This window comes from Ciconia boyciana, chromosome 2 (genome assembly GCF_034638445.1).
Source record: "Ciconia boyciana chromosome 2, ASM3463844v1, whole genome shotgun sequence".
Taxonomy (NCBI): domain Eukaryota; kingdom Metazoa; phylum Chordata; class Aves; order Ciconiiformes; family Ciconiidae; genus Ciconia; species Ciconia boyciana.
Genome location: NC_132935.1, coordinates 132,972,368 through 132,999,953, shown reverse-complemented (window position 1 = coordinate 132,999,953; position 27,586 = coordinate 132,972,368). Strand labels below are relative to the sequence as shown.

The following is a 27,586-nucleotide window of genomic DNA, read 5'->3' as shown; positions in this document are numbered from 1 at the left end:
TCCCTTTAGCACAATATATATAGACCCACTTGAGTTATTTGATAACATTCAGTTTGCTGTGCTGCATTTTCACTTTTCTAGTTCATGAAGAGTCTCAGACTTAGCTGTTACTGTTGAGCAAAGAAGAGGGCAAAGCCAGCCACGTCAGAGTTGGCAAAGCTCTTTCATCTGCTTGTTAGAGTTCATTTTGAAAATTCATCTTCCATTGAGTTGCTAACAACCACCACCACAAACAGGTGAGAGATGAAAATCACCTTCTCTGTGTAATGAGGTTGTCTTTTCTTGAGTAGCAGAGCACCATCTCTTTCCAGAAAGACTCTAGAGCTTTCTGATACAACAAATTATCTTCTGCTCCATAGCAAAAGACCTCATTTATGATTACTAATCAGCACTGGATTTGAATAAGATTCTATTGAACTTTTTCACATATTTCTTAGAGAGCAATGTGGCAAGTAAATCACAGCTTTCTGGAGATTAATCCATGTGATTAAATGCTATATATTTAGCAATACTGCATTTCAACAGGGCTTGTACATTTATAAAAACTACTACATTCAAACAAACATTTCAGCTACATGTAGATCCCCGCTTTATGACAAGATCATTTTTTTTTCCTTCCATATCAACAGGAATACAATTGCAGACTAGCATTACTAATTGCAAATTCCAGCAATTTTAAAATTCCATTTTAGATGTGATTTCTTTCTGTAATAATTCAAGTTCTCTAGAAAATAGGATCTAACACTTCTAAGAAACACCATTTTCTGCTTTCACTGAGAATTTCACTAAATGACCAATGAATGCCTGCTCTCAACCGCAGCCACATGAAATATTTTCAGTATGCAAGCAGAAAGACAGACAACATTTAGAAAACTGACAGAACACAGCTACTAAAACACTGTTCCCAGATCTTTGAGGTAATTTGGCAAAAATACAGCAAACTGATTAGTTTTGAACAGCAGCGTTATACAGATTAGTATCACCATCCACTAATCATCCAAAATCAGAGACTTCCCTTACCCCAAATGGTGGATATGAAGCAGCAGCAGCAGCGGAGGCAACATTCACTGCAGGAGGTGGTATTCCTGAAGAAGAAGGTGGGAACAGACCCAAGGCATTCAGATTTAGTCCAGGAATTAAATGTGCTTGAAGCTGCAATGGCAGAAGAGTTAAGATTTACAAACCTGGTTATTCACTTTAATCAAAATCCTAGTTGGCATAGGCTATTAACCTTTTGAGAAGATGTCAGTATGTTATTTAAAAAAAAAAACAAACAAAAAACCCCCTTTCATCTGCATTACCCCAAGGACTCAGCTTCAAACCTATTTCTCAGACATATGCACAGACCAATAACATTAAAAACACGTAGTAAGAAAGGCAGCTGGGAATCACTTGCTACAACTTAATCAGTGAAACATATGACAAACTTTATAGCAAGAAATTCAGGCAATAGTACAATTTATGTTCAGAGTGAACAAAATTATCAGAGAATATAATATAATAATTTTGGCTTTACTCTAAAGAGACAGCCCTGTAGAAACAGAGAAAGCCCATGCACAAGCTCTGACTTTTCGTACACTGGGGGTGTATATGCCACACTATAACCCCATCCTCCCGCCCATATCCTTTCCCTCCCGTAACTTGCAAAAGATGAAGCAAGATATGGCCAGAGTTTGCTGGGAAAGCATCAGCTATAAAGTTGCATGTCCCTTACTTGACCACACCTGAGAAAAGTGGCAACATCATGTGGTAGGAAGCATTTGTTGTCCGTGATACAAAACTTGTCAGTACCCTTTTTCACTTTTCCCGATTATTGCCCAGTAATATGACTATGCTTTAGTAATACCTCAGCTAGAGACAGACACCATCTCAGGCCATCAAGATAAGCCAATCATGAGACACCAAAAACCCCCAAAAAACTTCACCAACCAAAAAACTACCCTAATAATCACTACAAACTAAACTTGAAATCCATCCAGTAACAGAGGTAGTTTTCTGCTTACCGCATCTTTGCCAAACAGCAGAGCAGCCTCAAGCTTACCCCATGTTCCTGCTTGCTATATGAAGCAAAAAATGTACCACTATGAACTATTTTATTGTGTCCTCGTGCGTAGTTTGTGTCCTGCAATTTGCTTATAGTATGGGAGGGAGGGGAGATGCAGGGAGAATATGTTCTCCAGCTGGTAGGAAAACCATGAAGAACAGCCATTTCTAGAAAATCAGAGACTACTGTAAACTGAAAAAATATTTCCAGTCTGATTCTAGAACATAAGATTTGGATACATACACAAAAAGTTCTTCATAGCTTATAAAAAATCTCAATTATTTCTCAATATGCATTAGTAATACTTTGCCAAACTAATGAGGTGTGTTGTTTTTATTACATAATCACCAATCATCTTTGAATAACTAAATGCCTTTATCATCTATATCAAGAAAAACCTTAATAAAGCCTTCTTAAATTAAATAATTGAAAGCAGGAGAGATCCTTCTTCTACATGCTGTTATGCTTTTAACATGAAGAGACTGTGAATCACTACTTTAAGAAACATACACAAAACTAGAGCACATAATCCACAATAGTACATAAACACACATTCCCTTAGTTTTTTGCAACCAGAAAAAAGTGAAATGCTAATTCATTTCCTCAGTCTAAATCAATTTCTCAGGTCCCCTACTCAAAACAAACCAGAAAAAGCCTTCATTAAAATAGCATACATACATCAATAAATAATAAAAAAATCTCACCCAAGCCCCACAAATTAATACAGGAGGCAACAGAGAGAGGTTGCAACAGGGAAATTCTGATGTGATATTAGGAAAGAAATTTTCACCATGAGAGCAGTGAGACAGAGCACAGGCTGCCCAGAAAGACTGTGGAGTTTCTACCCATGGAGATGTTCAAGAGGGGACAAGTCCCTACACAACCTCATTTGACTTTGAAGCGTGCCCTATATTGAGCAACCCCCCTCTGCTGGGCGAGGTGACTTCCAGAGGTCCCTCACACCTAAATCTTTCCGTGGTTCTAGTTCCAGAAAGAGCCCATGCTGTAAGACAACTCACATTCATAGCAGCAATATCATTTTCATAGGACTCCCTGATTTTCTTCATAATTTCTTCCTCAGCCTTAGCACAAGTTTCAATACTGCCTTTAACTGTAATGGTCCTTTCCGGATTATAGAGTGTCAAGTCCTGCAATCTGCAAATGAAACAGAAGCACAGTTAATTAGCAAACAGCGGAGGGTAATCTGGGTTTATCATTCGAGTGCTATGACATCCGAGCATGTCGAGTTTGCCCTCCAAAGAGCACGGTATCAATTCACAACAGGGCTCAAATACAGTTCTCAGAGAATCTGGAGAAACTCTGTCCTCACAGCAAATGCAACAAAAACCACCGCAGTGAGGTTTGGCAGCAGATGGTTGAGACACGTTTAGGTGCAACACAAGATGGAAACCATCATCCTCTGTAGGAACATGAGCTGCAGAGCAGTGCAGCACCATTCAGCTTCGCAATCCACACCAGCCCTACCAACAGAAAGAGGGCTTCAGACATTTTAGACATCCCAGAAACACAGACCATAAGGAACGAACTTTCTTTCCTTGACAACAATAGTGGATTCCTTAAGGAAGGAGGGGGAAAAAAAGCCCAACCCTCAGTGAAACTGCAGGAGAGCCTCCAAATCCTCATAACAGGAAAACCAAAAGCTGTGTGCAAGTCAACGTTTGCCGTGAAACACTAGTAACTTCTCAGGGAAAATAAAAGGGTTACAGCATTAAACTAGTGCTTTGCTAGGTAACAAATGCTTAACCTACTATGGTAAAATAGAAGAAACCAACTGGGAAGCCATGGCATATCCATATGCTGAGAAAAGGTGAGTTGAAGGGGTGCCCAAAAAGAAAAAAAAAAGCTCAGAGCAGGATGCAGGAGGGGTGAGGAAGCCCATAGCAGGAAGGAGAGAGGAAGAAGCATGCAAGGCTTGCTTTCTTGCACAGCAGGCAGCGTGGCAACCTGTGCATCTCAGTTAAGCAGCGGCAAGCACGAAATGCATCCACAAAGCAATCCTTGAGTTTCCAGTGTGCGAGCACTGAGTTACTGCCTGAGGAAGGGAAGTGGTGGAAAACACCCCAAAGAAGAGAGGAAACGCTTTCCCAAACCAGCTGCCTTACTTTAGCTTTATGGACAAGCTTACCAAAAAGCCTAAATGAAGAGATCAGGAGAAAGACTAATTAGACAAAGCAGAATCAATGGACATATATGCTCTCTTTTATGTACTGATTAAACCAGACTACTTCATGGGCCTATTTCAGGCATAGCATGACAAGTATAATCTTGAGGCCAAGATTTTAATGCAAATAAACCATTAACTTGCTAAATTAAAAAATACTCTGTGAGTGTTCACAGACAATGTGTTATTTGTGTCATCATCAATAAAGACAAGTTGGTTTCACGGAATGAAGACCATTATCCCATTTACCCTGTACATATTTTTTTTCCTTTAAGAAATAGCATTAACAGCCTGTGTACTGTTTGCAAATGAAATGTTTATGCCAACACATTTAAGAGAGCATGCTGGCCTTACAAAACCTATTTTTGAAACACACTTATTTGGGGTGCTTTTTCTTCAATTGATTCACTTCCCTTCCTCAGACTAATTCCATAGACAGTTACATACCTTCAGGGAAGGTCTCAGGTTCTTTCACCCAATTTTGAATTTCTTCTTTTTGAGGAACCTCATTCACTCTTAGCTTCCTTGCCTTCATTTGAGCTGTTTTCTGCAGTACACTTTTTTTTTGTCTCCTGTATGTATTCACACCTCTTCATACGTCTTCATGTATCTTCCAAACTTTCTCCCTTTCCTACACAGCCTATAAGCCTTATTCTCACCCTTTCTGGCTAAAGCCTAAGTCCAAGATGCCCTCAAATGCTTGGAAGTTCACACCAGGGTATTCGTTATTCAGAACAGGAGGTTCTCAGAAGATATTGCTCCAGGGTAAAACTGCTATAAACAGCCAAGCTTCTACAGAGATGTTGATCTAATCAGTGATTTGCAGATTTCCAGTGAAGGTAAAAGAACTCCTGTTTAATCTCAGCTAAATTTGAACAGGTCTCAGTTACCTTCACAGACTCACAAACCAAAAGCTATTACTTTGAAGCAGACAGCCAATGTATCCCAGTTTGGCTGCTGGTAGCCAAGAGGGACAGAACTGCTATTAAAAATACTCTTTTCAGTATTCATTTGCTTTATTTCCTTCCCTCTTGTCCAAAAAATCTAACCTATACCAGGAAGTAAAACATCACTAGTTTCACTCATTTTCACACACTGATCCAGGCTTATAGTTTAAAGCACTTATCATTACATATGGTATAATATGTTAAAAAAAACGGACACTTAAAATATAGTCTAACACAGGCTCAATATAGCCTGTGTTATTTTTAGGCTTGCTCTTGACTGAGTTTACAATGAAGACTCACTGTTTACATTAAATTTAACTGAGCTTAACTAACAGTTTAATCCACATTATGGAAAGGTCTCCAAAAGGCTGTTATCTCAGCCTTCAAAACACAGATAATATTTTTGTAAGAACTCTGTACCTGAATGTACCGCAGCGACATTAGTGCTATTTGAGACATGTCACCGAAAGACTAGGCCACCGAAAACTTACGGAGATATCGTGATTTTAGTATCTGTGTCCTGTTCAATTTTCTTCAGGTTTCTTCCTTCTTTGCCAATAAGTCGGCCAACAAAGTTGTTATGTGCCAATATCTTCAAGGGAATTTCTTCTGTACTGTAATGGAGGTTACACCCAGTGAGACTTTTGGAGACCAGAGTACAAGTTTTTATGCATGCTATGGATAAATTTTCATAGAAGTGTCTAAAACTCCCATTCACTTACACATGTTTATATTAGATGCAGAACGAGTCCAAGTGCAATGCACGTTTCAGCACTATCACCTATAGCTTCATTGTAACATACCTGCTAAATAAAAGTCAGACTGAAGTAGCAAGAGCTGTTGGGAAGGAAGAAATATACCTTAAAGCTTTTAGTGAGAGCTCACAACTTGTTATGCTCACTCTGATTAAAAGCTATTAGTTGCTTAAGAAACTTCAGTATTTGCTTCAGTTCACCTCAAAATCACAGCCAGACAATGGCTGAAAACGTAGATGTGTGCTGGGACTAATTAAGCAAGTAGACTGTCCTGAAAGGAAAAAAGTCTTAGTTCCTTTACCTACTTAAATGTGGATAATGACAACAAAGATTCACTTGTTAACAGTTTCTAAAGACTACATCTTTAAAGGGAGTCAACAAGAATTCAGAATTTTTGATGCCTCCACAATGAAATGCCTTTTACTCACAATTTAGTATCTTGAGCTTCCTTTTGCATGATCTCCATAATAATTTTACAAGCCGTTGAGCAGCCTTCAGGAGTTGAGTGGATGGTAATTGGTTTCTCAGCAGCACCTGCATTCTCTTTACGATGAATATCAATTCTTGAAAGAAAGAAAACACACTAACTGTAACCATGCACTGTACAGTAAGCCTTGCATATCTCCAACTCTCATACAAGTAATTTATTTTGAGCTAACACTGACTACATTTACATGGTTTAATTTTGCAAAGTACGCAACTACTTAAACATCTCCTAAATACTATTTCTTTTGTGTTATAAAGAGCCTCTCCTATCCTGATTTTACCAGCTAAACCCCATCTTTGTGGACACTGGGATCTCCTTTCCTCATTAAACTCCCATCAAGATATTCAGGGGAGCTGTTAAATAGACAATCTGTGGTAAACCACTGAAGACAACATTTCATCAAGCTTTCCCAATACCCTATCACCAGCCCAGTTGCTCCACTAATAATGAGTGTGCAGGTACAGTACAGTCAGGCTTTGTCCCACCTTGTCTTTTTTAATGACCTCAGCAGCAGAGTTTCTTAACACTTCTCTGCTAGCAAGTAGCATCACAGTACTTGCATTCATCCTCAAGATTACTTTGCTATGCTTTAAGCCTAAAATTTTTCCTGACATTACCTTTCCTCTAGCTCCACTCTCTACCACCCTAAAACTACTAGCCTTAGTCTACACCATGGTTAGTGTAGTTCTAGGAATTTAACAAAAACTAATTACGACCTGCATCCAAGACAAAGCCTTGGGTATTATTTGTCCTCTGCCAATAACTGCAGGTCACATACTCTTTCCACCTCTGCTTTTTGCTTCCTCCCCTCCCCCCCAAATCATAGCTGTTTCCAAACTTAACAACCAACCATGCCGCTTTTCAATAAAATCCTTTATTTTTCCTGTTCTTTCTGATATTGAAAATTCATTTTGTTTCATGATGCAACATTTTCTAAGAAGCCCATGGCAAGCCTTGGTGCAACTGGAAGTAGATGGCATTTCTTTTTTTGTCCCCAGAACAATGAAAACATCATTCTTGAAGTCATGTATCTGAAGTTAGCAACCTGTGATTATTTCTGCTCTATCCAGCCTTCTTTTAAGAGAGAAAAGCTTTCCTTATGCCAGTCTTCCAGGATTTGTATAGTCTAAGAATTAGACGTTTTGGATATCACCTGAAAAATTGGTTGCCCGTAGGCGAACTGCAACCAAGTCTTGTCAGGACACCACAAATCTCTTAAACCTGTGTTGTTAAACACAGCAAATAGTCTCCTGGGTTACAACATGTTAATGAGAGGTTGAAAGGAGCATCGTGATAATCCTGGGTTTGAGGGGGGAGGGGGGGCCTGTTTGTTTGTGGAGGGTGGGGGGTTGTCATTAGAGAGGACTCCCTTATCCTCATTAACTGCTCTCAAAACTGAAGCCACCCACCCACACACCCCTCACATACAGCTCATTTACAGGTGTCCTGCCTGCTATAACTACAGAGCTGGGAGCTCGTGCTAATGCACACTGCTGAAGACAGCATCTTTCACTCTCTGCTCTTAGAGGTACCCTGGAAGAATACTTTGAATACGATCCCCACCTCCCTCTGCATCTGCACTGAGCTCTTTCTTGTGGGTAGGGATTTAACACGCACTGAAAACAATCTCCTCCAGCGTCTCTGGACCCTAGTGCTCTAAGCTTCTTAGGTCACTTAGCAGCTTGCTTTTTGCCTCCCGTGCATTTCCTTAATCTGTGTTTTGGTGTGGTCTGCAACTTGATAGCAACGAATGTATTCACCAGAAATACATGGGGGTGAGGTGCAAGGAGTAGTGAGGGGAGATAGGAAAGTTATTTTTTCTTCCCCCCGCCTTGAAAACATTTATAAATCCTAAGAAAGCCTTAAATGAAACCAAAGCTAGAATAAACACTTAAAGACTTGGATATGTCACCACACTGACTGTATGTCCCACAGGCCAACATAGTACAGCTCTTTCAGTTTCACTTTTTGTGCCAGAACCTTATTAGTACAACTGTAAGCAAACTCTCTGGCATCAAGTACCATCCTACCAGCACTGCATAATTTCATTTTTTTTAAAAAGGGAGAAACAAGTCAGCTAGTATTTGAATGTGTGTGTCAAGGACAGAATCCAGTCCTTAAATAAAACTTGTGAAAGATTTCCTATTCACCGTTATCTTCATTTGCTCTCTGACCACACAGGTGAGTTGTGAAGTTTTACGAGTTTCCCTTTACATGGGAGATGAGGACACAATATTAAAGCTTACAATTACAGTTTTGTAAAATAACTTACTTGGACTGTGTCTGCTTTGTAATGTTTCTGATTGTCGCTCCTTCTTTCCCAATAATGGCTCCTACGAACTGCGTGGGAACCAGCATCCGTAGAGGAACGTCCGACTGTGGTTTCTGCCTTGTGGTTGCGCCGGGTGACCCTTGTCTTGGAGGACCCCTCTGTCCAAATCCACGTCTTCCCTGGGGATGTTGTTGTGGAGGTTGCTGGGCTGCCATTTCATCTGGGATGTATGCAACTTTCAAGGAATAGTTTTCAAGCTGAAACCCGTTCAGTTTTTCTATTGCTCTGTTTATTTGCAAAGGGGAGGAGGGGGGAGAAAAAAAACTGCAATCACACACAAGGCCTTATGAAATGACAAGTCATTCAGTTATAGACTTCTGCTCTAAATCACATGACAAAGCTAAAAACTGATTCCAAGATGAAGAGTTCCATTCAAAATTCTTCAGTCAAGATTTTGATTACACAACTTTTTCTTTTCCATTTTATTTTTTTTTTAAAGTCACCATATTAAGGACTACAAGTTAGTTCTTGCTTGCTCTGGGCTTCTGTGCACTTTAAAGGTTTTGCTGGTGCAACCCTATCAGCAAAACCTCACAGGAGACAGAGCTTATACACTCAAAAGCATTCTTTTGCCTGATTTAATTTAAATCAGTTTCCCAAATAGAATTAAAGCTGCACCAGAGGGAAAACTTTTTAGCTGCTATCACAGCACCTTCATTAGAGTTTTTGCCAGCACAGCTATTTGGCTGGAGTTTTTGCAATAACCGACATAGCTGTGACAGGAAGGGGTAGGAAAAAAAAATAAAAATGAGACAGACAGTTCCTGGTTCATTCTCAGCCAGTCAATGGCATTTGAAACACCACTTAGCAGACCACAACAGCACCTTGCAACTTTGCAACTAGTCATGTTGTAAGCAGGTTTAAAAGTTAACCAGGAAATTAAAGGCAATGCATCTGTTAAACTCTCCATAGATGCAAAGGTGTTAGAAGGCATTTAAACACTGTTTCAAGTTCTCTCATGCTTTTAGGCAAAGCAGAGCCCTCTGTTAAATATCACAGAGGGATATTGACCAAATGCGCACAACGCATTTGCACTGTGGTCCGTCACACTGAATAACCACCCGGTCGCTCAGCTCTCCCTCTGCCCAGCCCCTCTTTCTAACCAAGGTGGGGCCAAGTTTGCAGGTCAACCTGACCTGCTGGTCTCATCCTCTTTGCAGAGGGAGCACAACTCTAAACTTAAAAATGACAGATTTCTGGAGGGTAGAAGATCTTCCACTTACAAACAGAATAGAGGCAATACGATTAAAGATCTAGGAAACAGTAGGAATAACTAAGCTACACACAGCACACTGGTAAGCTAGTGGTATAAAATTAACATGTTTGCCCAAGACGGACATTTCAAGTTTCGCTACAGAAGGCATGTTATACAGATTATCAACAAAATGATATACTGACATCACTGAAACATGCATTGATTTGGGGTAGTTTATAAATGCCAGGCTTAATCTTGGACCAAAGATCACTGATAGATTTTGTTTAAAGATGAAATTTAAATTAAAAACAGTAGTGGGAGGGAGGAGGTTTCCATCTCATATTAAAGAACCCACCAACATACACTTTCATTAAAAAGCTCAACAACCATATGCTCTGGAGCATGGCCTCTGAAATTCAGAAACTTAACCTACTCCCTCTGTTCACCCACGTTTGCAGGTGGTTGCTGCCAGTTTACCAAACGCTACCCTCAGCAACACTCTTACTCCTCCCTCTACTGCAGAGATAAAGGATGATGCTAGCCAATCACCTAAATTTTTGAGGGTAGCCATTGAAAAGTACTACTCATCTCCCAGGTGAACCACTTGACAGTCTGGGTCTCAAGCAGCTGTTGAAGCTGAGCAGCAACTTTGCAGGTAAGAAGCGGTATATGGGTACCAAGGATAACACGCCCCTCATCTCCCAGGGGTTGAACCAGCATCCTCGAAATACTCCAGTCAGACAGTAAAGAGCTTATGAGAAAACAAGTAATTTGTGTCTTTGCAGCAGTGTTTAATAAGGGCTGGTAATAAATAAGGCCCAAGGCAATCCCAATGAACAACAAGGAAAGCAAAATATTGAATAACTGATCACTGCTCATTAAATACTTCTGTTCACCAAATGAGACACAGGTCCTTTGGGAACAGGGCAGGAGTGTAATTGCTCCCATAACAGAAGAATCTCTTACAGCATATGGCAAGAGAGCTGGATTAAAATTTGCTGAGGCTATTTCAAAGCTGACATTTCTTAACTTTTACTCCATAGACTTTGAATAGCATTTTATTACACAGAAAGCCACGTTTACAAAACAGTAAGGGCAGTGAGCAGCCAGACTAGTGAAACTTGTGTTCCTATGGATTTGTGTCTCAAGTTTTAGTTTCTGCATAGATTTCCAATGCCCAAAAGGCATTTCACTGAAGCCTCTCTCCACAGAGATCCTATCTGGGAAAGGGGTCTGGAGCCTTTCCTTTTTATGCAACCTGAACATACTAAGATCTTGTTGGTTGCAAATATCTGAGACCTCTGTTTCTGGGTTGAGTTTTACTGAAATCAGCAAAAAAGCTGAATTGCTAACAGGGAGGGGAACACACCACCAGACAGTGCAGTTGCACAAGCCCTGTTTCTTTTAGAATCAAGCCTCAAGATGTTGGAGAGATGAGCACCAATGATTTCGTGAATGTGCTGGTAGGCTCCGGATTGACATCCATCCCAACTCATTCCCTTCCACGCATTCATTTGACAGATTCAGACATTGTTTCTTTCCCAAAATGCTTCAATCTCCTCCGGCATCTTAGACCAGAATCCCAGCACTACTACAAAACCTTACATTGAATCAGTGCATGAGACTTCTCACTCTTCCTTGGAAGTGGTAGGGGAGGAAAAGACTAGGCTTTTTGTTTGCAACCGAGCTATATACCTATCATGTTTTCACAACAAACATTATACAGCAACAACTGGCATATATATACCATACTTCTCCTGGAAGGAAGGTTGGAATTTTTCTACTTAAGAACAATTTATGACTGGCTAAATGGTTCTATGTGACTAAGTACCTTAAATTCAAAGCTAACTGAGAAAAGTTCACTTGCCATTGTGGAAAATAAATTATGTCAGCAGTGAACAATCCCTGGCCACCAAAGCCATACAATGACATGGAAAAATAACACGCTAAAAAATATTGGATGGGTTGTCTTTGAGCAGTATTTCAAGTATTTGAAGGCAAACCTGCTTTAAAGTGCACTTCTCCAGTTAGATACTAGAGATACTACAGTATCTCTAGTACTCTATACTAGATTCTTTGGTATACTAGAGGTACTACAGTAGTATCACTTGTTCAAATTAGTCTAGATATTTAGGGAGAAAACTTTAAAATAACTAATTCACCCTCTGAGTTAGAGGGTTCTCCATATTTTATAGGCTGACTTGTTTTATAATTTGATTTGTTCAAAGAGAACTCGGAAGAAGAGTCAGTAATTAAACACTGCTCTCCCAAGCCTTTTGTGGAATTGACATTTTCTGGATAGGTAGTCCCACACTCTGCACTGATTTGGGCACACGCAGGTGAATGCCAAGATAACTAATTTTCAGTGATGCAGCAAATACACAGTTCTGGTGTATTTATTACAGAAGACAAGTCCACAGCTTTTGAAAAGTCACTTTGGCTGTTAAGCCTGGCCTTCACATTCCAACATTTGACAGTTTTCACTAGGTTTTTAAAGTATTGTCATACACCTTCATTTAACTGTTCTGAATTCATTTTAATCAATTTTGTGGCACAAAATATAGGGCTGGAATCAAGCAAGGTGATGGCTCAGCAGTCCTTCAGCACCACAACAAGCCCAAAATTTCAGGGGCATCTAGGCGCTACCTTCGGCAGGGGGAAGGAAAAAGAAACCAAGAAGAGAGATGAGTGATTAAGAACTGTCTTCTAGATGGATGCAAAATTCCTGTAAAACAGCATCTCCAACAGCACTTGCTATCAGGAGAACCATCCCTGCTACCTGGGAAAGCCTGAGCCTTAGAGGAAAGCAAGTGACATGTTCTCCGTGGCACTAGAGGCACCTGTTTCAGTCAAGGCTATCATCATTGTTGCAGTCCACCAAATGCACTTTAAATCCAGCTCCTTTTGTGAAGCACATGCTCGCATTGACTGACTGCCTCAGAAACTCAAGTCCAAACCACAGCAACACCACCTCTGCCTTTCTGCAAAGACCTCTGCCTTCCCAAACAGGGCTGGGGGTCTCCTTCCACAACCACAAGTTAATACAGGCCATGCAGGTTACCTCTGTCTACAGGTACCTACTGAAACAACCCACAAACGATCTTTTACACAAGGGCTAAAAGCCTTAGAGTCACTTAATGAGGACAAACATGGAGGGGGAAAAAAAAAATAAAATAAAAAAAAAAAATCGGTAAGCTTCCTCATTAAGAGGTGCCCTCTTCCCCCAAATCTTCTTTAAAAATTAATATTTAGTGGAAATGGAAAATGGTTCAATTTCATATACCAGCAAGAGCCGGTACACAGGAATCTCATAGTGTAGTTTAGAATTTTTTTATAAAACAAATCCGTTAAGAGACTGCAGCGACTACTGCCTATGCTCTGCTAAGATGTATAGCAGCCTGGCTTATGTTCACATGACACTAGCTCAGAAGTAAGAGGATTCCTACATAAAAATGAAACCTTTAAACAAATATTTTGTAAATTAGTCACCTGAGTTTTTCCCATCAAAATGGCATCTCACCGCTGTCCTCTCATGAGCTCCCTATGAGAGGATGTTTGCCCAGCCTTCTCCCTTCTGATGCTCGTGGAGGTTAAACATCCAAGATAAATGAATACAGTAACAGCACCGAGTCTTGTGCTGGAAATCATTCATCCATTGATAGTGTGATGACACTAAGCACTAGATGGAGAACATATTTCACTCCCACATGCAGCTTGTATGTACACCACCTTTCTTTTTTCCTCCCTGAACAGATACATTTGCATACTGAGAAGACAGATATACACGGTAATTTTTCTTTGGCATAATGATAGTTTTTTTGCATTAAATAAAAATATAGCTTTCACTAGTATTTCTGAAAATAAAAACAAAGCAAAAAAATAAATCTAAGCTTATAATCATACACCACTGAATTTTCAGTATTATCGTTCCTATGGCAACATTAGCCCTGACCCATGATGGCACATAAAAGTATTAGTTATGTGAACTCTTATTCATTCATCAAGGATACATGTTGTGTGCACACACACAGCTTCGTGCTTCATTGAAAGGGTAAAAAAATTGTTTATTTTTGCAAGTATTCTAATTAAAAGGTGACCACTAGTGTCTTAACACTCAAATATACCTACTTATATCTGCAAAGACACAGATCCTGAGCTCCTCACATTGCAGCCTGCATTTAAAACACACCATCAGTTACAAGACACAACCACCACACATACCTCATTCCTGAGCTAAATAAGATAAAAAATAAACACCTAGCCCCATACTAAAACAATATACACCCACTCCATATATGTGAGGCCAACTTTGCACAAAATTTCCCTTCCAAAATCCTGGGTAGAGCTAAATGCTGTAGCATGCACTAGACACCTACACACTGGAACATTTTGGGGAGGAAAAGAGGAGGTGGTGTAACTTTTGAAGATAACAGCCATAATTTAGGTGGCAGCGCGTCACAAGGACACGGCCAGCACATCCTTCTGGTTGCAGTCAGGGATCAATATTGGGAGAAGAGGGTGTGCCCTTTGGCAAGCAGGTCCCAAGCTGCCTCAGTACTTATGCGCAGCCAGTTGGGTTGTTCAAACAGAACCACAGGCTCCAGGCTCTACCTCTTGCCCTCTGAACTCCTCTCTTCCAAATATTCCATAACCCACCATGACGTTCAGTAATCGCGTGTGCCACAGCAGCATGAACATGCTTCGTAAGACCCTCCCCAGTTTCTGGGAAGGACAGCAGCAGGGGCAGTTTCTGAGTTGGAACAACTCCCTCCTCCTCCCAAGCACTTGCAGGAGAGGAGGGAAGGGATGGGGTCACAGAGATGCCCTGGCAGTCCCAGCCTTCTCTTCGCTACCCACAGTCCTGGAGAGCGAAGGGTGGTTTTCCCAGGCCTGTGCATGGCTCTGTGCTTGCCGTACACCTCTCCACAAACCTACCGGGCTTCCCACAAGTACCTGATCTGCCACGCTGGCTCCCCTGCCCTGGCCACATAAAGATGAGGAGCAGCATCCTGCTTTTTCTGCCAAGACAGCCTCATGCCTGTCCAGTTAGGAAAGAGAGGCATTGCTACGACAAGTCAAAGCCACAGACCTCCATTCCAACTAGAAGTCAATAACTGTGCATGTCTCAGATTTTGGGTGCTGTGTGCTCTGTCCAAGACTTGTTTCTCAAAAGGACTGCAGCATTCTTTACTGATTTCAGTTTTCAAGTTAATTTTGGATGCTGCCCTGTATTGAATATGCCACAACTGCAGTACCAGCCTAGAGGAAAAAAACCTCTACCACAACAATTAGACTTGCAAGACAGAAGGAGGCTCAGTTTCCCAGCTGGGTGGAACCAAAAGTTTTGTTCAAAAGTAACATCCTCCAAGCAATGCATACCAACACTTGTTTAGAACTGCTTATCAAAAATATCTCCAGATTGTGTTACAGCACCTTCACCACACAGCATTGCCGGTACACACTCCAACAGGCAGAGCAATGCCATGCAGCCTATCCAGCGGGGAAGTAGCCAACTTTGCGTGTTTTGTCAGCCAGCACTACTAACTGTGAGGTTAGTATGTGTGTTGCAAAAAGTGCAGAAAAGACACAATTAGAACTGGGGACCCGCTGCATGCAGCAGCATAAAAAAAACTTCATGTCACAGTGTTTGCTCCAAAAGTCATGGCTAAGAGCATCATTTACCCTAAACAGCTAAATTTCAAAATACAAAGCTTATCAGCTTCTGATTATCAACGACTCTAAACAGCTTCCAATAAAGTCAGTTCTTGTTACTCCTTGTACTGCATAGGCTGACCAACACTGCCTTTTATCAGCTATCGGCACTCATATACCACTCCCCCTCCACAGCCATTGCTGTCCATCACAGCCAGTTCCAAGAAGCAAAGCTAGGTCATGTCTGGGAAAACCATTCAACTGAAACACCACCACAGTCACTAGGGAAAAGCCACATATGCACAGGTCCTGTAGTGATTCTTCATTGCAATTCCTCACAGGTTTTTTGCTAGAAAAACCTCTATCCAGCCACTTCTCTTAGGGGTTTCTAAATGGTTGCAAGGTTGCATCCTGAACCCAGCCAAACTGAGCTAACGGTTTCTGTACAGAAAATGGACTCATCCACTTAGAAAACACTCTGTCCGTAACAAACCATTCACAAAAGCAAATCAAGGCTCCTCCACTTGCTCTAACCATTTAAGGTGACCAAACTCTATGTCATCATTCAACCTGTATCGCTTCAGGTCCTCCTCCAACATTCATGCTGGACACGAATTCACCTGCTTCAAACTCAAGATGTTTTCAGTTATTGTCATGTGATTTCTCATGCAAAACAATATTTTATCTCAGGTGCTTCTTCACAGTTTTGGCTTATCTCAGCATTTCATCAGGATTGACCTTAAAATTTAACAAGTACAGTTTGAGGGGGTCAAACTGTATGTTGTTTTTTTCAACTTCGGAAGGGAGTGCACAAGTCCAGGAACCCACGTCAGAGATGACAGACAGCTCAAAAATATGCATCATGCTTCTTTCCGTGGTGCTTCAGGTAGTTCCTTCTTACATTTTCAAAGAAGGAACTGGCACATGTAGCATTAATTTTTACCATTGCACCATAGGTTTCTTCAGAACTGGAAATTCAACATTTTTCTTAATTACTGTGCAACAAAATTAAAAACAGAAGAACTTGACGAAGAACTTGTTGAACGATTCAGGTTTTGAGGAAAGTTAAATAGTGAATTCAAGAAAAACATTGTTTCCTTCAGCCCCAGTGTACAAAGGAGACACCACTGACACAAGTTTCCCATCACATTTGTTTAGAATACACTAACAAGTAACCTAACACTTTGAAAGATTAAATACATGTGTTGCATTCAAGTTGCACAGAAGTTATAATTACTTAATTATATGTACAAATATTATTTCATTTGTAATTTTGAATTAATGCATACCATAAGCATACTCTGCATCTTAACTGCTGATTTTAGTTAGCCACAAGGTGGCAGAAATTTCAAAGTTAAAATAAAAAGATCATTGTAGGCTATTCCATGGGTTTGGTTTTGTTTAACCTGCTACAGCTAGAAAGAGGGGAAAAATGTTTATGTCACCAGATTAAAAATTAAGGAACACACAAGTCCTTTTTCTACCTGTGGTGGAAAAGCAAAATTAAACCTATAGCATAATATATTATATGGCTGTTTAAAGGAAAAGGATATACTACAATTGATTAAGAAAGTAAAGCATTATCTTTTTAAATTTTAATACCTAGATTAAAAGTTATAAATTACTGAAGACATAAGCAAGCATAAAATACATGGCCTAAAGTTCGAAAAGCCCAAATAAATTATTTTAGGTATTTGGATTACAACTTTTGTGTGCTTGGAAGCAGCATTAAATTTTCTAATTAAAAAAATAATTTCTTAAGGGAAAATCATAGCAAAACAACAGGAGCAAATAGGAGAAGAATGCAGCTGCTAACCAGAAGACAGACACAGAACAACCAACACTGTAAAAGGACATAACAAAGCTTTTTTTAAAAAAAAAAAACATGGCTAAAAATCATTAAGCAATAACTCCTGTCCTCTGTCATTGGCAAATCACTAAGTTTCTGTCCTTCCCAGTCAAATAATTTTACCCAAATTTTCAATTTTCAAAATTATTAATTTATTTCTAATCGAAATACAGGAAAAGTTGATTACAAAAACCAGCAAATTAAGGTAAAGCACACAAGACTTGGCGAGGGGAAGACCAAGAGACTTTCTTAAAAGTTAATGCTTACATGATCATTTTAATCAATAAATTAATCAGAAGTGAAGTTGTATATAAAATCACAACAACATGAATTCCAAAATGCAAGTTAGATGACAGTAACAAGTAAATAGAATACTTACTGTCTAGCCTGGTCCTTATTGCCATATGTTACATTTACAACTGCAGTCTCTGTGTCAGTGTTCACTAGAAAGGCAAACACAATGAAAAGAGGTTAAGTTCAGTGTGCACTCCCTTCCCACTACAAATTTAAAAGCAATTTGAGAGTAGAGCTGTACCTTGCTCACAGTTCTCCACTGCTCCATACTGAGCTAACAAACTATCCAGCACCTGTCAAGAGGTAAAAGAAATTACAGATTTCAATTTCAAAACAATTAACAAAAAAGCCTGTAGAAACACTAAAATTTGTAATAATTTTATCAGAACATACAGCACTCAAGACATTCGCTCCGATAAGGAACAAATGTTAACTATTTTGGGAAGAGCAAGCACACATTGCTTGTTTTCTTTCTCACATCAGAAAATCTGTGTTTAAAACCTCATGAATGTGAAAATACAGAACATAACTCCAGGAAATCACGCTGCACTGTAAGTCCCAAACTTTGAAGATAAACCTCCAAATCACCTGTTCTCAGAGTGGGCTAAAGCAGAGGCAGGAAGAATTAGAGAAGAGCAAATCTGGAATAAAATCTTTCCATGTATCCCAAGCATATATATATGTAACTTTGCCACTGTTTGGGTTTGTATTTTTTTCCTCCCAATACACTTAGGTCACACATAAAAGTGTTATTCTCTTAGTGGGGGCTTGTCTACATCGAGAAGTTAACCAGAATAACTAGCACATCAAGACCTGTTCTGCAATTACTTTGGCAGTTTTCCCAAAGATCCATTCAAGAGGAACCACTTGCAACAGTATCTCCACAATTATTCAAAAGTCACAATTAATTTGTCATTTAGTAGAAAGCTAGGGAGGAACAGGAAAAAAACATATGACAAGGGGCAAAAGAAATCTGAATAAAGTAGTTTTATTTGGCATAATTTGTTTTATTCTAGTCAAATGGAGGATGAAGAAGGGGCAAGAAACAATGAGAATTTTAGGAAAATCAAGGTGTCGGAATATTCCAGTAAAAACATTAAAATACCCACAGTTGTATCGCTTCTAAAAATCACATAGTATATACTTTATTTTCTTCCTGGTGAGAAATAATGTTCCAGAAAACAATGACTGTGACAGTAACTAGCACAGAACACAAATATACCATTGTGGTTTGTTGCATCCTGATGTTCTGTCTCAAGAATTAAAATGATGCTGGAAAAGTTCACAATTTACACCAAGTAGTGAAAAAGTAAACTTTTTCAATCTCCGCAATCTTTGTGACTGAAGTGCCATTCTTCAGTTAGTCTCTTAAGGTAAAATGTCAGAATGAAAGGGAGGAAACCCTTTTGGGAAAGGAAAGAAACAAGGAAGCAAAGACAGAAGGAAAGTAATAGGCATAAAAATGCATCTATGCAGTTTCTCTTTGCAGTACGCTTCCACTTGCTATAACCAGCAACTGAGCGTGCACAAAACCCCAGTTCCTAAAAATGTAAAATTCAGAGTCTACATCCTCATGAGATTAAGAATTCAAAATTATAATTTATTAATGTACTGCATACTTTTATTACAATATAAAAATACATTTTTAAGATAAATTGGAGTTTATATGCCCAAACTTAATGACAACTTACATCGGTATAATTTCCAATCTTTACCACCTATTAAAATTGAAATTGCACACAGACATTTCAAAGCTAATATTTCAAACCAGGTATTTAAAAGGCAATGCACTGCTCGCCAAGTTTCAGCAATGCATTACTACTTCTAACTGCAGAATTTCCCCATCCTTCTTGCAGAGGGTCCAGTAAGTTTTCTTGGCAACTGTTTTGTTTTCATAGAAAAGTTGTTAATTGCCCTCTCCTCCTACAAACAGAGATTAGCCTAGTCTGAGAGTTTGTCTTTTCAATCCCCTAAAACCCCCATTTTTCTGCCACTCCTCAGATCTGACAATTTGAAGCTAAGGAAAAGTTTACTCTGAAATTCACTAAGTATTACTGAAGCAGAGATGCTCCAGGGGATTAAAATAAATTAAAAGTCTGTGGAAGATCCTTTTAAGACTATTGAAATGTTGGCAGAGCTGAGTAGGAGAGTTGCGAAGTCTTGCAGGTCTGCGGCCGTACTTCCACGCAAGCCAGGAGAGTCCCCGCATGCAATTAGAGGAAAGCCTTCTACCATAGACAGTTTCAATGGTAATTGTGCCTCCACTGAAACCAGCGGGTGAACAGAATCTCAGGTGGGGTCAGGGTTTTAAAACAAGAAAAGCAAAAGCAAGTCCCTGGCTCAGAGACCCATTTTGAGATGTTTACTTGAAACAGGATACTGAAGAGTTCATTAGTCTGATAAAGCAATTTCTTTGTCCCTACATTATGTGAACACCCATGCCACATTACACAGCCGACCATACTATAATGTGAGCTAACGTCTTTAGTTAGTTAAGACGAATTATTACATTTGAACTGTGCAGACCACCAGCTCATGCCCACCCTGGCCCAAAGCTGCATCACTTCAAAATCACAGAATTTCATTTTCATCCTTAAACGTACAGGAAAAGAAAAAAGCTAGAATGCCAGAGGTACCACAAGACCTTGCTCGATAATAATTAATCGATATTTTGTAAGCTATTTCCATATTAAATTTATATTCTGGGCTAAGCACAACTTTACATGAAGACCCACATATTAAAGTCACCAGCTTCACCAAAAAAAGGAATGCTTTAAAGCTGAACCCGCACAACTTTTTAAAGATACTACCTTCTCCCTAAAAACTACTACTTCCAGTGTGTTTCTGATCAGCCATCAAAAACCTGTCAACACACTAGCCTTGCACCTGCTCCAATAAGCCTAAGAACCAAAAGGCTCCTTTGCTGTTAATGCTGACGAATAGCCCAGGACAGTACACATTCAGCATCCCACTCCTCTTACCAGGAGTTCTCCACTTACACTGCTCCTTAATCCTCTTCTGAGCCATTTCAGAGACACTGTCCATCTGGGCTTTAATCCAAGTGATTTGAGTTCCCGTGTTCTTAAGAGAGTTGCTTTACCAAACAGATTTATGAGAAGTTTCCTCAAATGATTGGAGCTTTCTTTAATCGAAATGAGAAACAATCCTCTTGGGTTAAAGACACTTGCTCTCCACAGCACCGTCCTCAGTAGACACTTGTATTTTCATCACTGTTAGTCTCATGCAGCAAGGTTTTAAGCGTGATCAACACCACAGGGGTAGCCTTTTAACCAGATTGTATTTAAAATGCACTAGTAAAGTTTCAGCAGTGGTTGGGGTATATGGATGTGTGTGTGAGGAGCAAGCTTCATGGGCGAGGACACTTAACTGAACCAGCTGATCCAGTTGGGAAAAGTCATTGCAACTGTATTCAAAGCCTAACTCACTTTCAAAACACAAAACTCAACTCCTGCATGTGTTTCTTGCTCCACATGCATTTACTGCAACAGCCAGTTTCTATTCACATCCTTCATTTTTTCATATTTCTCTTCACACTGTCTTTTCCCTCTCCCCAAATTTTTTTCTCTCTAGCCCAAAGCCTCTAGTTCTGCTGCAAAACAAACATGTTTTGTTTAAGCTGCTCTTCCGTAACACTCTTAGTGTACAGCCTTGTTGGGCAATCGGAACAAAATTCGAAGCCAAGTTGGTGGTGCAGCAGCAATTCTGATGAGCAGCTGAAAAGAAAAGTTTATTTGTACAAATATTTAATCTAAGCTAGGAAAAAAAAAAAAGTCTTTCCTTTTCTTGAGCTCTCCTTCTAGCAGTTGTCTAAATTGGGTCTCCTACTCTTGTTATAGCACAGATGTCTCTCACAAAAAGCTGCAGTCTTATACTGTGGACTTTCATTCATCAGGCTCTAAAAGCCAATTCTGACTTCACTATAAACAGCATTACCCTACACCAAGCCCCACAAATCGAGGCTGCTTTACAAGGAAAAAAAACCCAAGGAAACGTTACTCTTCAGTAGAGCCAGGAGCTCGAAGCACACATTAAAATATGCCGGTTCTCATACAGATTTCACAAGTTTAGAAGCAGCACCTTTGAACAAACCAGAGCAGTTGTTTTCTACACTTTCAGAACAGACTATTTCATACACATCGTCTTATGGTGCTGTAGGATTTCTGCCCTACACCATAAGCAAATTAGTCTCAAGACATTTGGTCTATAAGCACAGTTATCCATATTGTTTCTCTTGCACATGCATTCAGTGATGGGAACTTCACAGTGATACCGTAGAACCTGAAGTTACTTTCTCCACTCATGTAGAGCAAATCCATTAGACCACCACCCTTGCTTCCATGACTCCTGTCATGTTGATTGGGAGTTAAAATTAGACAACACAACTGAAATCACAGATAGTGGAGGCAAAAAAAAGAGACAGGAGGATTAGAGTCATTCAGTAAAAGACCACGTGGAAATTTTTGGCTGCAAAGTCTTTGAGTGTTCCGGATGATTTAACAAAAAGGAGGCGGGGGGAAGTCAGGCAACAATATGAGGAAAGAGAAGAAGTTGTTAGTGCTAGTGGCTTTTTGATTTAAAAGGAGAGGTGGGGTGAAAGAAAATGAAAGAGACAGGTAAGGAAAGGAGGGGGTGGGGGTGCAGAGCAATGCTGCTATCACACCAGATATCGAGCCTTGCTGAACCACTCATGCCATCTGCACACTTAAATATACCAGAGTACTTGAAGTCCACCAAAAAAAATGCAATTTTTAATTAATTATATTATTGCAGCACAACTAGCCTGATGTGACCCCCACCAGGCCCTGGTGTGCTAAAATTTGCAGCGCAGCATGAGCAGAGCTGTCATTTTGTGACTTCAGTGGTTGAAACAGGACATTGGCGGAGCCGCCATTGGTCTTGCAGTCCCACCAGCTGCCAGTGACCAACGATGGCAAAAAGGCTCTTCAAAGTACCTTCAGTTTGGCTTAACCTTTTAGTTGGTAAAAAACATATCCCCAACAAGGGGCCTAGGTAGCATGGCTTTACAAGGAAAGTTAAAGAAGCCCCTAATAAATCCCTGAGGAAGCAGTCATTTGGAAAGGTGTAATTGGATAATGCTGCATCATCTGCATGGAGGCCATGGTGGACAGGTGAGCTTGGCTCCAGGTCGCCCAGCACACCTCCCAGCCTGGGCAGCCTGTGTGGACCACTGCCACCAGCCAGCACCCAAACATGGCAGCTTCACCCATTTTCACCAAAAAGAAGGTCAGAGTATGTTGGTCCCTTGTAAAGGCAGAGCAGCATGGGCATGGAGTACCCAAACCAGCACGTGGTCTGTCAGGACAGTTATTCCTCCAAAACCTTGTGAAGGCATTTGAATAGGCAAAGCCAGTTTGCAACATCTCAATGCATTGCAGCATGTGGTGATGGTGTTTTTCATCTTGTAGGCCCTCCAATACCCAGTTTACTGTCTCATGAAACCATGACCATAGTCTGGAAGAATCAGAAAAATAAGTCTGGAAGCTGCTGAAGTCATTGTTTGCACACACCAGAAAGGCAGCGCCTGAAAACAATAACTCTGGCTTATTTACCACATCCCATACAAACCCTGGAGTGAATTCTTCTCCTGGGAACTTACAGTTGTATCCAAATGTTCAAAACTATTAATAAGTTTACCCTATAATACAATTCTGTTTAGGTGGCATTACCAGGGTTTTAAGAATGTAAAGCTGAACCACAGAGAACAAAGCCAAAATTGTCAAAGAAACTACTAATTGAGTGACCAATTTGGACGCAGAGGGCTTGATTTTCCACAGCGCTCAGCACATCTGCGTGTTCAAAGTGCAGCTTCAAAGCCACTTTCGGTAGCAAGGAGAACACAGCACTTCAGCAAGAGAGACCTGAGGCTCGTCAGAAGACAAACTGAAGACAAGGCACACTGTTCGGAACTAATAGCAACTTCTGCTTAAATCGTTTGTGCAGCACCAGAGACCAGGACATGCAGAATTCCATTTGCCATGGCAGCATTTGATTCCCCTAACCAAAGGGGTTTGTCTTCCTGAAAGTCCTCGACTTGCTGCAAAATTAAGAAAGCGTGTGGTGAGTAACTGGGGCACACCACTTACAGACAAGTCATCTTCACTGCACACGCTGGACTTGTTAGTGGACTGCAGAGCCATCCTCCGGCCCGAGCCAACGTCCCTCCCTACAGTGCTAAGAGCAAACACTACGTCCCTATTTACCTTGCTCTCACTACAGAACATCTGAAATACTTAATTAAAAAATAAGGAGGTAAGAGATGATGTGGACTATTTCAACTTCAGTGTTTCAAATTAAGCAAAAGATATAAAGCAACTGAAAATGGGTCTCAGGTAGAGCATCACGTGCAACCATGACTACAACTATTGTAACCAACTCCACATACTACATGTGTTTATAAGTATTTCCATATAATACTGCTGGACCATTTAAGTTTTTATATACACACACACACCCCCCATGTATATAAAATAAAAAGGTAATGGAAAGAGAGGACTAAATACTTTAAAACCACACTAGTATTCAAGAACAATATTTAAAAGGACCTGCCTTAAATCTGCTAAGTCAAAAATCACAAAGTATAATTAGCGTAATTTACAGATGGAAGAAGATTAGCTTCTAAAGAAAAACTTAAGAATCCAACAAGTGTAAGCAACATGGTAAACCATTACAGGTGAAGATCAGCATCAGAACTCCCTCTCCCTCCTTTTTCTGTAAATACAAATTCATACAATGGAAAAATTCACTGAGAGAGTATTCTAATGAAGCTCTGAAAATAGAAGAAATAGCAAAATAAATTTTTGGGCTACAAAGTTAGCCCAGGTACTGAATGCAGCAGGCAAAAAGGTCTTGTGTGCTTTCATGTTCCCACATTGCACCCTAAGCTGGAAATAGTCTGTTGAATGTGTGATAGGGAGGAAAGATTAGTGTGCATTACACTAAGGAGATATGGGATAAAAAAAATCATAGTATCAAGGCTGACAAATGGCATTAAATAGTCTCCAAGGCTAAAAAAAGTACTTGAGAAATGTTTAAAGAAAGGCAAAAAACACCTCATTAGATGCATGGGTGGCCTCCTTCACAAAGAGATTAAAGGAAACAGGATAATTCAGTTTGGAAAGGAGCAGGAGGGAATATGATACAGGTATTATGAAATAACGAATCATGTAGAGATGGCCAAATTGGCAGCTTCTATTCACCCTTCATCTAAATTAAATGAAAACCAGTTTGAAAACACAGAGAAATAAGTATTTATGCAACATTATCTGAATGCAATTAAGCACCACACAATATCTGCTACAATACTTTATTAATCTCCCCTCTCCTCATACTAAAGGTGTAACCTCAAGAACAGTTTCAGATAATGTCAGAGTTTATGAACCAGGTTAGCACTAATGCAAAACACTCTTCATTCAGTACCCATCCTGATTTCTAGAAAATTAAAAAGCACCACCACACAGATCGATCCTTAAAGGCAGCAACTGCTGTTTTACACAGCTAATCCCCGTTCCCAGGATCTCCTTGCGGGCACTGCTGGGGCCCCCTCCTCCTCCCCAGGCAGACGGGCTACCAGGACATTTCTGCGGCTCGGCGTGAGGGAAGGATCACATGCCGGGCTGGCAGATGGGTGTTGTGAAACGTAGTGGGAAGCAACAGCAACACTAGCTGGTGTTCATCTGCCTCCTCTCACATCAAGGCGGCCAGTTTAAGTGGAAACACTCTCCACTACTTCTACGATCTCATTTGTAGTTTGCCAAAGGGAAGAAAAAAAAAAAGCTATAAAAAGCATTACTATCCAGTGAGCATCCATTACCCAACTTTGATTAAATGACAGACTACACAAAAGCAAGGGAGCCAGCAAATTTTAAAAGAACGTTTGGAAAATACACTGGGATAAAGGGATGAATTTTCTGCTTTACTCACAGCACTATATTGAAATACAATTGGTGCTTTATTGACAGTTTCGACACCTTCCCGTGGAGGCATCCAGCACTGGTCTCTGTCAGGAAGACTGCTGCTCAGCCCCACAGTGCAAGTTGCAATGTCCTGCTCGGTGCCATGAAAACCAGAAAGGAAACAGTTATGTTTTTCCTTTCCCCCCTCAACCTTTCAGTCCTCCCAATTTTGTTAACTCCATACCATTATGGAAAATGTCTTCTTTTTCATTGGAAAATTTATCAGGGAGGATTGTATTTCTGCTATACACTTTGCTCTCTTCTCTGTGTGTCCACACGTGTGTGTGAAAAAGGCACTTTTGAAAGCTATTTTCTGTAGCTATTAAGAAGTCTTGATGCCACTTCATTACTTCTCTACAAAGCTGGTGCTAGTCTGATATTTTTAGTTTCAGCATAATAATAGTTCATTCATTTAAAAAAAACACCTTCTGTAAAGTTGGAAACCTGCAACTATAACAGAAATCTGTCAGACTAAAAATCAATTTCTGAATCATCTTAAGGAACCGATCAACTATTACAAGTTGCAAGAAATCTCTTGACAAGAGCACAGGCTAATTTCACAAAGACGCCACGTGTATGAAAAATATTTCTTCTGGTACAGGTATGCTGGTGCATTGTAGAAAAAAAATCCACGTCAGTGCTTGATACCAGAGAAATCTTTCCTGGGAAGATTGTCCCATATTCTAACATTAAGCATTTTCTCTAGGATCTGCTTGTAACTATCTAAAAAATGATAGAGGGAATCATAGAGGAAAATCCTGTTAAATGGATTTAGTTCACAGATTAGCACAGATAAAAATAAAGTATGTTAGAACTCAGATGGAGATCACATCTGAGACGTTCCCTCTATTGTGCACAAGACTCAAGATGACAAGCTTTCAGGAGAAAGATAAGTTCTTAACAACCACTTCATGAATATGTTAGATCTCTTTATAACCAGGAAAAACTATAAAAAGATTGAAACATTTTACTCAAATTATATTTAGAGGATTCCCCTTCCCCCTTTTTAAACTGGTCATCCATAAGATGCATGTCATGCCTTTGGCTTCCCAGCAGCCCTACTAAGGGACAGCACTGCAGTGGACCAGACTTTTAAGAGAAGGTTTGGCCTCTAAGCAATGAGTATCTGAAATACAAGAGACTACTGAATGGAGAGAATTGTTATCTGCATTTACAGAGGCTTACCGACATGTGGGGGGGGTTGCTGGATATTCTCATACAAAACGTTCCCTTGAGCTATCAGCACACATAGAATCATAGAATGCTTTGGATTGGAAAGGACCTTCACAGGTCATCTAGTCCAACTCCCCTGCAAGAGCAGGGACATCTTTAACTAGATCAGGTTGCTCAGAGCCCCATCCAACCTGACCTTGAATGTTTCCAGGCACGGGGCCTCTGCTACCTCTCTGGGCAACCTGTTCCAGTGCCTCACCATCCTCATTGTAAACAATTTCTTAAGTTCTAAACCTGCCCTCCCTTAGTTTAAAACCATTGCTCCTTGTCCTGTCACAACAGGCCTTGCTAAAAAGTCTGTCCCCATCTTTCCTATAAGCTCCCTTTAAGTACTGGAAGGCTGCTATAAGGTCTCCCCGCAGCCTTCTCTTCTCCAGGATGAACAACCCCATCACCTACCTCACCTCCCTAGTTATTTTGGTGGCATGACAAAACTGCTGTACCTGAATGCAGATCAGTAGCAGTCTCATAACACGTGGGGCAGCTCAGTCACTTGAGTAGTTGTAACAGCTACACCTGAAATTGCTAAAGTCATCCCAACAGCTGGAGAAGACAAGTTTTTCTTAACCCACCTCTTCTGTTTTGTATGGCTATTTTCAGGGATAGGGGAGGAAAGGGGACA

At 40.2% G+C, this 27,586-nt stretch overlaps 1 protein-coding gene across 2 annotated transcripts in view; it reads right to left on the bottom strand.

The window, feature by feature from the left end:
- The window catches only part of IGF2BP3 (insulin like growth factor 2 mRNA binding protein 3), a 116,990-nt gene that overhangs the window by 25,984 nt on the left and 63,420 nt on the right, over positions 1 to 27,586 (bottom strand). For both annotated transcript variants that reach the window (XM_072854137.1, XM_072854138.1), the window contains 7 exons: positions 17,979 to 18,030; positions 17,823 to 17,886; positions 8,688 to 8,972; positions 6,357 to 6,491; positions 5,665 to 5,787; positions 3,064 to 3,199; positions 1,021 to 1,152 (listed from right to left, as the gene is read on the bottom strand). In XM_072854137.1, the coding sequence (XP_072710238.1) occupies positions 1,021 to 1,152; positions 3,064 to 3,199; positions 5,665 to 5,787; positions 6,357 to 6,491; positions 8,688 to 8,972; positions 17,823 to 17,886; positions 17,979 to 18,030 (927 nt within the window). The remainder of the gene's footprint in view (positions 1 to 1,020; positions 1,153 to 3,063; positions 3,200 to 5,664; positions 5,788 to 6,356; positions 6,492 to 8,687; positions 8,973 to 17,822; positions 17,887 to 17,978; positions 18,031 to 27,586) is intronic.